Source organism: Phaseolus vulgaris, chromosome 8, assembly GCF_051622355.1.
Source record: "Phaseolus vulgaris cultivar YP4 chromosome 8, ASM5162235v1, whole genome shotgun sequence".
NCBI lineage: Eukaryota > Viridiplantae > Streptophyta > Magnoliopsida > Fabales > Fabaceae > Phaseolus > Phaseolus vulgaris.
Genome location: NC_143505.1, coordinates 49,204,576 through 49,220,748, shown reverse-complemented (window position 1 = coordinate 49,220,748; position 16,173 = coordinate 49,204,576). Strand labels below are relative to the sequence as shown.

General features: G+C 34.6%; 1 protein-coding gene across 1 annotated transcript; it reads right to left on the bottom strand.

The window, feature by feature from the left end:
* Nucleotides 1–14,507: 14,507 nt before the first annotated feature.
* LOC137824469 (protein PHOSPHATE-INDUCED 1) lies at nucleotides 14,508–15,775 on the bottom strand. The gene has a single exon (XM_068630119.1). The coding sequence runs from the start codon at nucleotides 15,773–15,775 to the stop codon at nucleotides 14,714–14,716; it is 1,062 nt and encodes a 353-aa protein (XP_068486220.1). The 3' UTR covers nucleotides 14,508–14,713.
* Between the last annotated feature and the right edge of the window lie 398 nt (nucleotides 15,776–16,173).

Genomic DNA, 16,173 nt, shown 5'->3' with positions numbered 1-16,173 from the left:
GAATTGCTTCTTATTGAGACTAACCATTCGAACTGCAGTCCTTAAATAACTAAAGGTGAAAATTTACTTCCTTACAAATATATTAAACTTTCAAGTATCACTCACAAGAGAGGTTTTGCACCAATTATTATTATTATTATTAATCTAATGAATAACTTTTTTTATTTACTAAAATGGATAAGTTGTTTCACAATTTTTTTATTTTCATATGAAGAAGTCCTTTAGTACCAACACTACTTCAGTATTTATGTTAATGTCGGTCCATATTATAATCATATTATAATCATGTTATACATACATAATTTTGTTTCAAAAACAATAAAAAAAAGTGAGACACAAATTTGCTTGACTAAGTGATTATTGATAATTAAAGTCATATTATTGAAACACGACTTAGTGTAAATTAATATAATTGAACTTGTGTCACTCGTATCTAACTTTAATGATATTATTTTATATTGAAGTCGTGAATTTCATACACAACTTATGATTGGTATTAGTTATCCATTCGTAAGAGATAAGTTGTATGTGATAAAACAATTTCAAGAAAGACTATGTCATTGACTGAGTGATTAATGATACACATAATGTTAAAATATTAGTATAAGAGTTTGATATTTTTAGTTTAGATAACTTATATAATGGTAACAACTATGAATGATATGTTAAATTTTATGCTATCTTAATATATTAGTTTTTTTGTAGTGTTAAATGGATTGATCTTAAAGTTAATATCAATATACTATAAGAATAATTTTAATTAAAAAGTTCCATTGATTGGAAGCCCTTAAAAAACAAGACAAGCACAATTAATTTTTCATTATACGTAGAAACATGTAACTTAAGTCTCAAATTACCCATGTTATATCAAATTAGCTAGAGTATGACTCAATAATTGAAGCCTCCTCATTTACTGAATATTGACTTTATTTGTTTGTGGTTTCACTCGATCCACTTTCCCTTTAATTATGCTCCCATGCCAACATGTTTGGAAAGCTTCTTGTGCTACTATCCACAACAAATGTAGGTTCTGAAGGCAATGGGAGAGTGAGAGAATAACTATTAAGCATGAGTACAACAGTAGCCATGGTTGGTCTGACATCCCTATCTTCTTGAACACATACTCACCCATTCTTGAACACATACTCACCCAATGTGGATACATCTCATTATTTCCTTTCGAGAACCGTTGATTAATGGGGTCTACAATATTTGCAATTGATCCATCCTTCCAATTTCAACATGCAGGCATGAATTTCTCAAATGCATGTTCGTTACTTCACATATTTCTTTTGTACAGTTTTTATGTGAAGGAACCGAAAATTAAAAAAACAACGAATATTTATTTAATGTGCTTTTACGGTTAAATGCATTTATTTAAAATGTGGTGACATTTTTTAAATTAACTTCATTTACGAATGTAATTATTTTAATAGTTGCATTCTTAAATTAATGCAATTCTTAAATCAAAATGCATGATTTTAAGAATGCAACTATTACAAATAGTTGCATTCTTAAATCATTTTTTACCCTAACTCTAAAGCGCGCCACTTACATTTTCATATTTTCTTTCTCTTCTTTGCGCTTTGCTCTGTTCCTGCTCTGGTGTTCCTCTCTTCTTCTGCGAGCTTCATTGTGTTGTTGTGCCATTGTAAGTTTGTTCAAGCTCTCTTTCTTCTTCACCAATGGTTTATAAATCTTTTTCGTTTCTCTTACTTGGTTTGTTTTCTTACATTGCTCGAAGTACTGTTTCATTGCCCTTGTCGCTTCTTGTGTGGGTTTTACTTTGCTCCTTTGTTGCTGCTGTGTCCGCTGTTGCTGTCGGTCCCGTGCCACTCTTCACCAATGTTGCCTTCACGCACAAGGTTGGTGGTGTTTTAAATTTTTTTGATCTTTTTAATCATATGAATTTGTTTATTTTTTATTTATTATAATTTGTATTTTTTAAATTTATATTATTTAGTATTTATTTAATTTGTATTTATTATTAATTTATATTATGTTAGTTGTTAGTTTAGAATAGAATTATTGTGTTGGTATTGAGTTCGAGGGTGTTCGACCCTCGATAATTGATACGCGATGGTACAGAGTCCGGGGGTGTTCGACCCTCGGCAAACGCGTGAGATAGAACACTTATTAGAAAACACCTGAATGACTATTACAAAATATAATGGATTGAAATTGGATTAATTTTGTTCTCATGAGTGATGAGTACGAAAGAGGAGTAGAAGAATTTATATAATTTGTGCAGCGTAACGCGAATAATACTGGTCATGATGGAGAAAAGATTAGGTATCTGTGTGTTAACTGTTTGAATGGAAGGATACTGGATGTTAAGATAATCATGAAGAACCTTCTGTGTGATGGGTTTCTTCAATCTTATACAACTTGGACATGACATGGTGAATTATTAAATTTACCACGTGTTTCCGTAACTGAAGAATATGTGAGGTCTAACATGGATGATGCAATAAATGATGATGTAGATGATGATCGATTGAAGGACATGATTCGTGATGTGGGAGCTGAGTCTTTTGAAGAAGCGCATGAAAATCAATGCTGAATTGCAGAGAAAAGAATCAAGGAAACAAATACCCAAAACTGTTTTAAGATGATATCAGAAAAACAATCGGTTGTTTTTATGAGCAGTTTATAAAAACAACTTAAAAACAGAATTTAAAGAGTTAATGGTAAGATATAAGCACACAAACAATCTATACTGGTTCATTCTTACACCAAGAGCTACATCCAGTCCCCAGAAACCACTGGGTATTCCACTATGCAATCAAAACCAGATTACAAACACCACACACCAAAGTAGTGACCTTGAACCCCTCAAGAAACACACTACCTTTGGCAAACCACACCAAGAATGTTGATCTTAAACACATCAAAAACACACAACACTCCTTGGCAACACAACTACAGAAATACAGTAATCAAGGAAGAAGGGAATAGAATACACCTTGGTATTACAAAGCTTAAAGTTCAGAATTACAACCCAATCCTATTTCACACACTTAAGAATGATCCAAAGCTCTTTCAAATCTTGGAAAAACTGTTTTGATAAACTCTTTCTGTTACTCCAAGATTAGGAGCGTAAAACCACCTTTATACAGACCAACCAAGTGGTCAAAAGCATTTAATAAAGGAGTCAAGTTAGTTAGGATCATTTAAAACATATTAAAACCGCTTAACAGAATTTTGTTAAGGTTTGCAGGAAAACAATCGGTTGTTTTGTCGAAACAATCGATTGTTTTGGTTTGACAGCAAAGTCAACCAAGTTTTTCAAAACCTTTTCAAAAACTTCTAAGGTAAAACAACCTGTTGAATTTTTGACAGCTTTTTAGAAAACACATCTTTTCAAAAGGTTAAAGATTCAAATGAACTTGGATCATCTTAAGGAGTGAATTAACAAGTTTCAAAACAACTAGACAACACACACACACCCAAAAACAAGGTCTTCAAGCTTTCCTCTTGGATTTGGAGACATCAAAGCATCTTGTTCAACAATCTCCCCCTATTTGATGAAGACAAATCCCTGGTTTGTTTGTGTTGTTGTTTTTGAACTTGAAAGGTCCTACAAAACAGAATTTGTGCATATACAAAGCAAGTATACTAGCAGGATACCAAGGCACACAAAACCAGTTTTCTGCATAAGTCTTTAAGCAGAAAAACTAGTCAAATAACCATAAAAACTAGTGCCAAAATGAGACTTGTGTGCAACAGAACTATGGTGAATAAGAGCATGGCAATAGCAGAATTTAAATCATGATAAAACCAGATAACACCAAATGTAGCTGCAATAATACAACACATAAAACCACACCATTCTCCCCCTATTTGTCTTCTTAAATAGAATGAAAGAAGGGATAAAATCAGGATTAAGAAAAACCAGAATACCAGTATGTGTAGCAACACTATTGCAGCAACAAACCTGTGATACCATATCAAAATTGCAGCAAAAATCTATGGTGTATCAGAGCTATGATAGCAGTAGAATCAAAGTACCATAGACCCCAAAATTTTTAGCAAGGAGACCACAATTTCTCCCCTTATCTTTTCTTCATCCAGCAATTCAAGTTGGTCAAATGATTACTCAAGAGGTGGATTTGGTAGAAATATTCTTTCTTCACACTGCCTTGGAGCTTGCTTAAGACCATACAAGGCCTTTTTCAGCTTGTATACGTGGTTAGGATGTTGATGATCTTCAAAGCCCGATGGTTCTTCAACATAGACTTCCTCATTGATGATTCCATTAAGGAAATCACTTTTATCATCCATTTGAAACAATTTGAATCCACTCAAACAAGCATAGGCCAACAACAACCTTACAACCTCTAATCTTGCAACTAGAGCAAAGGTTGTACCATAATCTATGCCTTCTTCTTGATTATAACCTTTAGCCACAAGCCTTGCCTTGTTCCTTGTAATTACTCCAGATTCATACAACTTGTTTATGAAAAACCCATTTGCATCCAATGATGTTCTGCTCATCTTCTTCTACATAAACCTTTGTAGAACTTTGACCACTATGAATGATTTCATCAAACACACATACTTTCTTTGAGGTTTCTCTTTTGATCAACACTATGCATGTGCCAAGGATGTCTCTTGACATTCAAAGAACCTTGCAAGACATATACAATTGAAAGTACAGGCATATAGACAAACTTTGCTTTTGATGGTTTTCCCTTTAGCAGTCACTCTTCAAGTCCAAAACTGATTCTTGGCTGCCAAGGATACCTACAACAAAAGATTAAGAAGCAAGATTTGGTCCCCTTATGAATTTGGGTCCAATGATGTTAGTAGGAACCTTAGAAACCTTAGGAACACATTTCAAAATACCTTTAGGAACAGAAAACCTTTTTACTTTGCAGAATCTAATAGTGTGGCCCCTTTTCATGCAGTAATGACAAATTTCAATCGGTTGTTTCGATAAAACAGGTTGTTTTTCAAAGAAACTTGAAAAGGGTTTTGAAACAGCTTTGTTCTTACTGTTTGGATTAAACCCCAACCCAGCCTTGCCAAAAACACATTTATGAGAAGCAAGAACAGTTTCAAGATTGGATTGGTCTTTGGAAAACTTGTCCATGGTTTTTAAAAGGTAGTGGACTTTCTTTTCAAGTGATTCACAATTTTCACAAAAGCTAGAATCACACTTGCAAGAAGAGTTTTTGTAAATCATTTCCAAACTTTCAAAATCTGTTTTTGAATGGTTCAACTCTTCTTCCAAAGTCTTGACTCTATTTTCCAATGATTTGTTTAAACCTTTCAACCGTTTATTTAAAAGGGCCAACCTATTAGCTTCCTTATGAGTTTCATTAAAGGCTTGAAGAAGTTTACTATAATTTTCAGCATTTAAAGAAGTACAAGAACTTACACTACTTGCATCATCTTCTTCTTTGGCCATCAAACACAGATTGGCTTCTTTTTTATTTTGCTTTCTTTTCCTTCTTGCTTGACTTGATCCAAACCTCCTTTCTGGATTTTGAAGAGAAAGATTCAGCAGAAGATTCTTCTTTGTCCATCAAGGCACTCCTTGGATTCTTGTGATACTCTTCAAGGGTATTCCACATTTCTTTGGAAGAACTACATTCTGAAACTTTGAGAAAGTCATTAGAATCAAGTGCAGATACAATGATGTTCATAACTACACAATCAAGATGTTCTCTTTCAGAAGAAACATTTTCAGATATAGGCATGAGATAGCTATTTGTAATAACATTCCAGATTTTTCTCTCTATATATTCAACAAAGAATTTCATTCTTATGCACCACAATTCATATTTCATACCATAGAACAAAGGTGGTTTGCTTAAACAGGCACCCTCCCCAAAAGAAAACTTTTCAACCATTTAACAAAGATTTAGGATCAAAACTTGAATAACTTTCAAGAACCAAGCTCTTGATGCCAATTGTTAGAATATATGGCCTTAAATGAGATGGGGGGTGAATTGTTTAAAAGGGATTTTTGCAAACTTTGAAGGTATAATGAAAATCAATGCTGAATTGCAGAGAAAAGAATCAAGGAAACAAATACCCAAAACTGTTTTAAGATGATATCAGAAAAACAATCGGTTGTTTAGTGAAAACAATCGGATGTTTTTATCAGCAGTTTATAAAAACAACTTAAAAACAGAATTTAAAGAGTTAAGGGTAAGAGATAAGCACACAAACAATCTATACTGGTTCACTCATACACCAAGAGCTACATCCAGTCCCCATAAACCACTGGGTATTCCACTATGCAATCAAAACCAGATTACAAACACCACACACCAAAGTAGTGACCTTGAACCCCTCAAGAAACACACTACCTTTGGCAAGCCACACCAAGAATGTTGATCTTGAACACCTCAAGAACACACAACACTTCTTGGCAACACAACTACAAAAATACAGTAATCAAGGAAGAAGAGAATAGAATACACCTGGGTATTACAAAGCTTAAAGTTCAGAATTACAACCCAATCCTATTTCACACACTTAAGAATGATCCAAAGCTCTTTCAAATCTTGGAAAAACTGTTTTGATAAACTCTTTCTGTTACTCCAAGATTAGGAGCGTAAAACCACCTTTATACAGACCAACCAAGTGGTCAAAAGCATTTAATAAAGGAGCCAAGTCAGTTAGGATCATTTAAAACATATTAAAACCGCTTAACAGAATTCTGTTAAGGTTTGCAGGAAAACAATCAGTTGTTTTGTCGAAACAATCGATTGTTTTGGTTTGACAGCAAAGTCAACCAAGTTCTTCAAAACCTTTTCAAAAACTGCTAAGGTAAAACAACCTGTAGAATTTTTGACAGCTTTTCAGAAAACATATCTTTTCAAAAGGTTAAAGATTTAAATGAACTTGGATCATCTTAAGGAGTGAATTAACAAGTTTCAAACAACTAGACAACACACACACACCTAGTAGCAAGGTCTTCAAGCTTTCCTCTTGGATTTGGAGACATCAAAGCATCTTGTTCAACAAGTCCACCAACTCTATTAACCGGTGTTGTGGTACGAAAAGGTAAATAACATAGATCATACCTTCGATAAGTCGAAAAAAAAGTCATCTGTGACAAACATTTGGAAGAAAAAATCAATCTTCTTTGATCTTTCCTATTGGTCGAGGTTAGAAGTTAGCCATTGTATAGATGTAATGCATGTTGAGAAGAATGTATGTGATAACTTAATTGGTACACTTCTTAACATATGATTGAGATGATGGATGGTCTAAATGCTCGTTTAGATTTGATTGAGATGAACATAAGATGCGAGCGGGCACCCATAGAAATGGGTAAGTGTACATATTTGCCCCCAACCTGTTTCACCATGTCAAAATATGAAAAAATAAGTTTTTTTCAATGTCTAAAAGGTGTGAAAGTTCCACAAGGACATTCCTCAAATATGAAGAGCCTAGTGTCAATGCAAGATTTGACATTAATTGGGTTGAAGTCTCATGATTGCCACATCTTGATGCAACAGTTGCTACCGGTAGTTATTCGTGGGATCTTACTAAAAAATGTTAGACATACCATAACCCATTTGTGCTCATTCTTCTCTTTCATCTGTTGTAAAGTCATTGATCCATTAAAACTAGATGAACTTGAAGATGAAATTGTTGTTATGTTGTGTGAATTGGAGATGGTTTTTCCTCCATCTTTTTTTGACATCATGGTTCATCTAGTTGTGCATATGGTAAGAGAGGTTAGATTGTGTGGACCAGTGTACTTAAGATGGATGCATCTTGTTGAGCAGTATATGAAAAGTTTGAAAGGTTATGTGAAAAATCATTATCGTCTAGAAGCTTCAATGATTGAAAACTACATAGCTGAAGAAAGTATTCAATTTTGTTCAGAGTACATGTCAAAAGAAAATCCAATAGGTCTTCCAGCTAATTCATGGCACCACAAGCGTTCTACAAGTAAATGTTTACGTGGTGTGAATATTGTAAGCAAATCTCGATCAAAAGTCTTGCAAGCACATTTGTATATATTGAATTGTTAGAATATATGGCCTTAAACGAGAGGGGGTGAATTGTTTAAGAGGGATTTTTGCAAACTTTGAAGGTATAATGAAAAATCAATGCTGAATTACAGAGAAAAGAATCAAGAAAACAAAGAACCAAAACTGTTTTAAGATGATATCAGAAAAACAATCGGTTGTTTTGTCGAAACAAATGGTTGTTTTTATGAGCAGTTTATAAAAACAACTTAAAAACAAAATTTAAAGAGTTAAGGGTAAGATATAAGCACGCAAGCAATTTATACTGGTTCACTCTTACACCAAGAGCTACATCCAGTCCCCAAAAACCACTGGGTATTCCACTATGCAATCAAAACCAGATTACAAACACCACACACCACAGTGGTGACCTTGAACCCCTCATGAAACACACTACCTTTGGCAAACCATACCAAGAATGTTGATCTTGAACACCTCAAGAACACACAACACTCCTTGGCAACACAACTACAGAAATACAGTAATCAAGGAAGAAAGGAATAAAATACACCTGGGTATTACAAAGCTTAAAGTTCAGAATTACAACCCAATCCTATTCCACACACTTAAGAATGATCCAAAGCTCTTTCAAATCTTGGAAAAACTGTTTTGATAAACTCTTTCTGTTACTCCAAGATTAGGAGCGTAAAACCACATTTATATAGACCCACCAAGTGGTCAAAAGCATTTAATAAAGGAGCCAAGTTAGTTAGGATCATTTAAAACATATTAAAACCGCTTAACAGAATTTTGTTAAGGCTTGCAGGAAAACAATCGGTTGTTTTGTCGAAACAATCGATTGTTTTGGTTTGACAACAAAGTCAACCAAGTTTTTCAAAAACAGCTAAGGTAAAACAACCTGTTGAATTTTTGACAGCCTTTTAGAAGATACATCTTTTCAAAAGGTTTAAGATTCAAATGAACTTGGATCGACTTAAGGAGTGAATTAACAAGTTTCAAACAACTAGACAACACACACACACCCAGCAGCAAGGGCTTCAAGCTTTCCTCTTGGATTTGAAGACATCAAAGCAGCTTGTTCAACAATAACACAGATGAAGTTATACCTTACATAGAAGCTCATAAAGCCATTATGAAGGCATATAAACCAAGACAAGCAGAGAAATGGGTCTTGATGGAACATAATAGAACTTTCATGCCTTGGTTTAAAGACGAGGTGTTAAAGGATTCAACGACATCAGAGACCTTGACCTTGTTGGTTGTTGGATTGAAGTTTGTTGTCATTTCTTGTACTGCGTACAAAGTAAACAATTGTATATTTTACACGAAGTCTATGGATGAAAAGAATACAGTTCAAAATTCTAGTGTTACTCTTGAAACTGAGTCAATGCAATTTTCCACTTCGAAAGATACAAATTTTGTACTTGGATCAATGGCATACTATGAGTTTATAGAAGAGATATGGGAGGTTGGCTATAGTAAGTTTTCTGTTCCATTTATTGCTGAATCAGGATTCACACTAGTGGACTTTCGAAAGATAGGGTATCGAGATGGGCCATTTATAATGGTTCAACAAGCATCTCAGGTTTTCTACATCAAAGATCCTATGTCAGAACATTGGTATGTCATTTTACACGGAAAAAAACAAGGGGAGGCCATAGATGATATTGAAAATGGTGACCCCCTTTCATTTAAGGAAAGAGATATAATAGCGTGAACCATTGGAGGCACATACAGGTGAAGGTCCCCAAAAACCAATTGTAAAGGTGGAGTGTAACTGTTAACAAAAGCATGAAAAGGAAGTTGGTGTGTCTTATCGATCACACATGCATTACAAAATTGAGTCTGAGAGTTATATTGTATATTACAAGATTTTAAAACACGCTGAACAATAGCAAAACTGTTGTGCCCAAGCCTGTTATGCTAGAGTTGTAAGGGAGGAACATTCGGTTTGTATGAAGCATGATTAGCGGTGTAAGAGAGTGAATCAGGGGAAGAAGGAAAAACATATAGACAATATCTAACTATTCCTTGAATGAGAATCTGATGAGTGTCCTGATGTTTAACAAAACAAGAGTGAGGATAAAATTCAAAATAAACATTATTTTCTTTTGTAAATTGAGCAACACTAATCAAGTTTTTGGTGATATGTGGTACGTGTAACAGATGATGTAGAAGAAACTTTATGTGTGTGTGTGGTGCAATATAGAAAGTAGAGCTAGTGTGTATAATATTCATACCTTGATCGTTGCCAACCTTTAAAGATTCGGAGCTATGATAATTTGTTGTGAAAAACAGATGGGTCGCTAGTGACATGGTTGGTAGCATCACTATTGGGGTACCAAGAGGATCTTTGATGGTCGATGGAGCACCCAGAATAGATGGAGCAGAATCATCACCGACTGAGATGGAAGATTGAGAAATGTTAGCTGTAATCGAACAAGCAATAGGAGGATCATACCTATGACAGCAGGTATCAACAGTGTGCCCTTGTTTGTGGCAGATATGACAATGGGGTTTACTTGAATTCCAAGGTGCAGAATGGCGGAAAAGAGGACGAGTGATAGGTCTTGGTCCAGAAAAGAAAGGCACAAAGTTTGGATACGATGGGTGACTCTGGTTGTGACCACCGTAGTAAGATTTGGTGTGAAAATTGGGTTTCTTGGTGGGACGAGGTGAAAACCATTGCGTGGAAACCTAATTGGCTTGAATGACGGAATTTTGAATGAGTTTATGTTTCTCAAACCTTTCTTCTTGAGCAAGGAGTAAAAACTCCAGTTCGTCAGCAGTGTAGGGATCAGAACGCGAGAGAACCGCAATGATGAAATCATCATATTCCTCCGATAGACCATTAAGAATGACATCTATGTGTTCGACGTTAGAAATGGAAGCACCAAAGGCAGATAGAGAATCAACAGTCTTTTTGATATCAAAAAGGTAGTTTGCAACGGTTCTGTAATTCTTGGGTGTGCGAAGAAGAAGGCAAAGTTTCTTGATGGTGGCCCTTGTATGGGAGGCGTAATATGTGGATAAGTGTGTCCATATAGCAGCAGAAGAGTCTAAACCAACCATTTTGGTTAAGATGGAGGAGGACATGGAGGCCAGCAACCAGGTGACGATAAGCTGGTCTTGCTTATGATAATGGAGAAAAAATGGGTTGATGGTGGGTTCTTGATCCTGATCATTAGATGGGAGAAACTCATATGGAATATGAGTACCATCAAGGAGATGTAGGAGATCAAGACCACGAAAAGTAGCAAAAATTTGTTGTTTCCAAATCATAAAATTTTCAGTTGTAAGTTTGAGGGTAATCGGACTAGAAAAATGGCGTAAGGAAGGAGACGCCATTGGCAACAAAGGAGGAGAAGAAATAGAGGAAGAAGGTGATAAAGGAGGGGTAGAAGGAGAGGTAGCGGAAGAGGTCATGGAAAAGAGGTAGCTCTGGATACCATGTTAAAAGAAAGGAGAAAGAGAAAAGTATATCTGAATATATAAGTTATTGTGTTGAGAAGGATGCATGGGATGCATGGGATACATGTATATATAACAGTGATATGTAACTGTAATAACAGAATGAAAACTATGTGTCTAATACTCATGTGTGACATCTCTAAAGATGAATATGCAAAAATTCATGCACTTAAATGTGTAAAGATGTGGAACACACTAGTTATACACACGAAGTAAGAGAAATAAAGTTATTCTTTTGACTCTCCAATATAAGTTGTTTAACATGAAGGAGAATGAAAACATTCAAGCATTTTTTTTTGCGGATTCCAAGTCATTATAAAGAAGTTTAACTCCTTTGGAAGAGTATTCTAAAAATTGTGCTTACTTCATGAAGATCTCAAGAAATAGCCCAAATAGCGTTTATGGACCTCTAGCGCTTACATTGAGGAGCTCATTGGATCTTTAAAGTTCATGAAAAGGTTATTTAGCATGATGCCTAGAAAAACAAAAAACAAATCCTTAGCACTCAATACTAAAAAAATAGAGGAAAATTGTTGGCTCTTCATCAAATATACATCTACATCAAAAACAATATGATGGATTACTCTAGTTTTCAACCTTTTCCATTATATGAATGTATGGATTATCGTCACAACCAGCTTGGAAAATATCAATTTTCACAAGTTCCTTACAGGTATAATATTATTCCATCTCGATCAAATATATTTGGCATCCCTTCCATGACAAAATACCAAGTACACAATTCAAAGGCATTTATAAACTAATAGAACCACACTGATGGAAGATAATAATAACAAAAAGTACGTACATGGTCATAGCATAGAAAAGGAAATTCAAGCCTCCACGTAATATTCTAGCACTTACCACACCAACACAACAAAGACTTACCTAATAAGAATTATAACAAAAACAATACTCACACAAAAATAAAAACAAAAAATATTAACACAAACTCTCATATATAACTTTTTTATATCTATTCAATAATATTGTGTACTTTTAAGTTCTAAACATGACAAAAAATTAACTCCAAATACTGTAATTTAGTATGTATTACAATATATTAAAATTGTGCTTACTAACATGAAGTCAACTAAAACCTAGAAAACAAAAACTAAATTTGTGTTAATAATCACTAAAAAATTAATTTTAAGAGGGGTTTTTTATTAGAGGTTATAATAACCTTCATTAAACACGCAAGTACCAGATGTTTGGAAAATCCTGATATCTCTCCACAATTTTTTATTGAGTCGCAGGAAAGTTTTTTGTTTCCCACTATTTTCAGTTTCGTTTCGAATGAGGCATTAATGTTTTTTACACACTTTCGTAGTTTCGGAGGAGGCATCTCAAGCCCTAGAAAATCTTCATCTCTTAGTTGAAGCTCCATCTATCTTTCCTTTCTTCTGTTTAGTTTCTCAAGATTGCTTTTCATTTTTCTGATTAGTTTATTTGCAGAACAATAGTATGTTTTCATTTTGAAATCGAAACCACGTGCATTTTTCAGGTTGATCACTACTCAAGGAACACTCTCTCTGGTTGATTTCCTGTTCTAATGTGGAGTTGGTTTTCACTGAAGGTGACGTAAAGAAGATTAACGAAATGATGTATTAATCATGAATTTTATAATTAAATTTAAAATAAAAATAAACATTCTAAAATCATGTTTTAATTCCATTTTTGAAAGGAAAAAACCTTAAGATGATGTTTACAAACATAACTTCTACCTTTAATGAAAAAAAAACTTAAAATTATTAAAGTTATACTACAAATCTCAACAAAGTTGTACGATCTTTTTATAAAGTCATTTTAGACAAAATTTCACTATTCATAATTTGTTTTTTTTACTATGTTAGGACAATTTTACATGCTTACTATCGAAATGTGGTTGGTTTTAAAAATTATGAGTTGGAAGAAGTTGTGTCAATGTGACACGACTTCATTGTCAGTAAGTCATGTTAGGTGACATGATTTTGACCATATCAAAGTGGAGTTGTTGTAAGGAGGTACGATTTTGATTAACGAATTTTGTTTTAAGGATACACTTTCAATTTCACTGAATTTATTTTTTGAAAAAAATGTTTGTTTTCTTTTGGTTTTTAAAAAATTGAAATAATTAATTGAATTATTAATTTGAAAATTTGTATAAAATTAAGAAATTTTTGTAAAAGAAATCAGGATAGGAAAGAAATTGATGATTTTTATAAAGTTTTGTATGAAAAAACTTCATATGATCTTAACTTTTGATAGAGTTCAGATTGAAACGCGTTAAAAATGAGATAAGGAATGCAACAACCAATATCCGAAGGAGAATTGGGTTTACAAAATTTTCAAAAAATAAACCGTTTAACTTTTATTATTTTTTGGCATTTTTATATATTTTAAGCTTTTAATTTACATTTTATATTTAGGGTTTTAACACCATTTTTCAATTATTTTTTTTTCTTAATTTTATAAAATTTGTTAAATTAATAATTCCATTTTTAAAAAAATAAAGAAATAAACACTTTTTTTTAAAAAAAAAAATACTAAAACTCAAGTCTTATTAAAGTGATAAAACTTAAAGTGTAACTTTAAAAAAAATTTATTAACCAAAATCATGTTAGGTTGAGATAACTTTATACTTATTACTAAAATCGTGTCAATTACATATAATTCAAATTATATCACCTTAACACCACTTAACATAGACTAAAATTATCACATTAACACAACTTTTTTTTATGTGATAAAAAATTGTCATTGATTACTTTCTCACAATAAAGTAATAAAGTCATGTAACATTTATACTATCTCTCCAAACTCGCAATGTTTTAAAAATCTATCCCATCATTTTGATAATAAGGTTTTAAATCTAGCCCAATATGATAAAAAAAAAAAGCTTTCATATTTGATTGTGTGCTTTTTAAATGATGTGGTTGCCATTGTAATGGTTAATTTTTTTCTTACTTTATTTTGAAACATGTATATTTTTTTATTAACTCATTTTCCGTGGGGAAAATTTATTTAGGTTTTCTGTTGGCTACCTTTTTAGTTATTCATGTTTGTAAAGTGGACAGCTATAATTTCTGCAAACACTCATTAAAATAAAAAGCAATCAAAATATTATTAATATAATTGTGCTATAGTTTCTAATACATCTCAATATAAAAGTTTATTATAACTAAGCATCGTACTAGTTAACACTATAATTCTCTTGTATCATGGCCGAATGAATGAAGAAATGAAAGAATGTTCGTGTTGCCTAACAGCTAAAGAGGGTGAAAAGTGAAAGCTGAGTGGTGGTTTTAGACTATGGTTGAACAAGCAGAGGTTTTAGGGTCAAAGAGAGCTGGCAAAAGATACTTCCTTCCGTTGACACCATTGGCGTTGTAGCTGGCACCGGTTGTGGGGTCCACCAAGAGGTTCCCTGCATAGCCAGGGTAGGCGCCCTTCCCGTAGACACCGGTGCAGGCGGAGGCAGCTTCGAGAGGAGCCTCTTTGGGTCCCTGGAAGTATCCGTTCCCGAAAGGGTTAGTGACAGTGCCAGCCAAGAGGCTAGCCACGTTGATGACCATGCCATCAACACCAACATCGTTGTTCGGCGCAATCAGAGCTGGGTTCTGGGGACCGTAAATGGGTTGGTGGAATGGCCACGCGCATTGCCCCGGGCACTGGCTTTCGGAGTTACCCACCCACACGTAAGCGAACTTGTACCTCTTCCCGTTCACGCGCGCCCCCATGGAGGAGCCGTGAGTCCCGCACCTGCTGGAGCAGAAGCCTTCCACTGCCACGTCAGCAGACGTGAGAACCACGTTGATGGCGTTTCTCTGAGGACCCTTGGATGCGAGCTTGAGGATTTGATCGCTGGTGAGTGATTTGCCGAAGGAGTAGTTTTGATCGAGGATCTGAGAGCCAAGGGAGAGGGAGAGTTTGGGGGATGAGGTTTTGTAGTATTTTTGGGTGGCTTTCCACCACGTGGCAACCGATGGTTGGGGTGTGAGGGGTTTGGGAGAGGAGAGGGAGGTGATGAAGTCAGTGACGATGGCTTTCTGGGAAGGTTTGAAGTTGCCGTACCAAATGAGGTTGACGGAGATTTTGCCTGTGAGGAGAGGTCCTCTGTGGTATTGGAACTGTAACTGGGAATCTGACTCACTGAGCTTCCTGGCTGAACTGAAACCAAGAATGGAAACAGCCAGAAGAAGAGTGAGGAGAAGGCTTGAGGATGTAAGAGAGGCCATTTGTTGATGTTGTTTGAGAAAGAAGGGAAATGTAGTTGGTGAAGAAGAGGGAAGTGTTGGTGGATATATATAGTTGGGGATAGTGTGAGTGGTAATGAAATTGAAGGGAATTGATTTGTAGGTTGGCATTGAGTGAATGGTGGGGACAGAGCATGGCCAGCTAAGGGGAGAGATGGCGCGGATAACAACAACACGGCATGGGGACAAGAAGACAAATCCCGTGTACCATTCGGAGAAGGGTAGGGTCCTTTTATTTGGTTCGTGGAAATGAATTATTTATTCCTCCATAATATGTGCTGGATCTCTGCTTGCTAATTTGGCAGCTTTCAAAACAATTTGACTTCTCCATCTTAAAGCAAATAAATACTATTCATCCTGATTCATTTATGGAAATCATTTCACTTTCTATGTTAGAAAGGAGAAGCGTAGGAAAGCAAAAAGAAAAAGGATTCCTAGCTCTTTAGTTTAAATTACAAGAAAAGACAGTTATGTATGCTATAATTATCTACTTACTATTATGAATTTTG

What these genes read in the sequence shown, in the direction of transcription:
- LOC137824469 (XM_068630119.1), bottom strand. Translation starts at nt 15,775, where the DNA reads ATGCCAACCTACAAATCAATTCCCTTCAATTTCATTACCACTCACACT.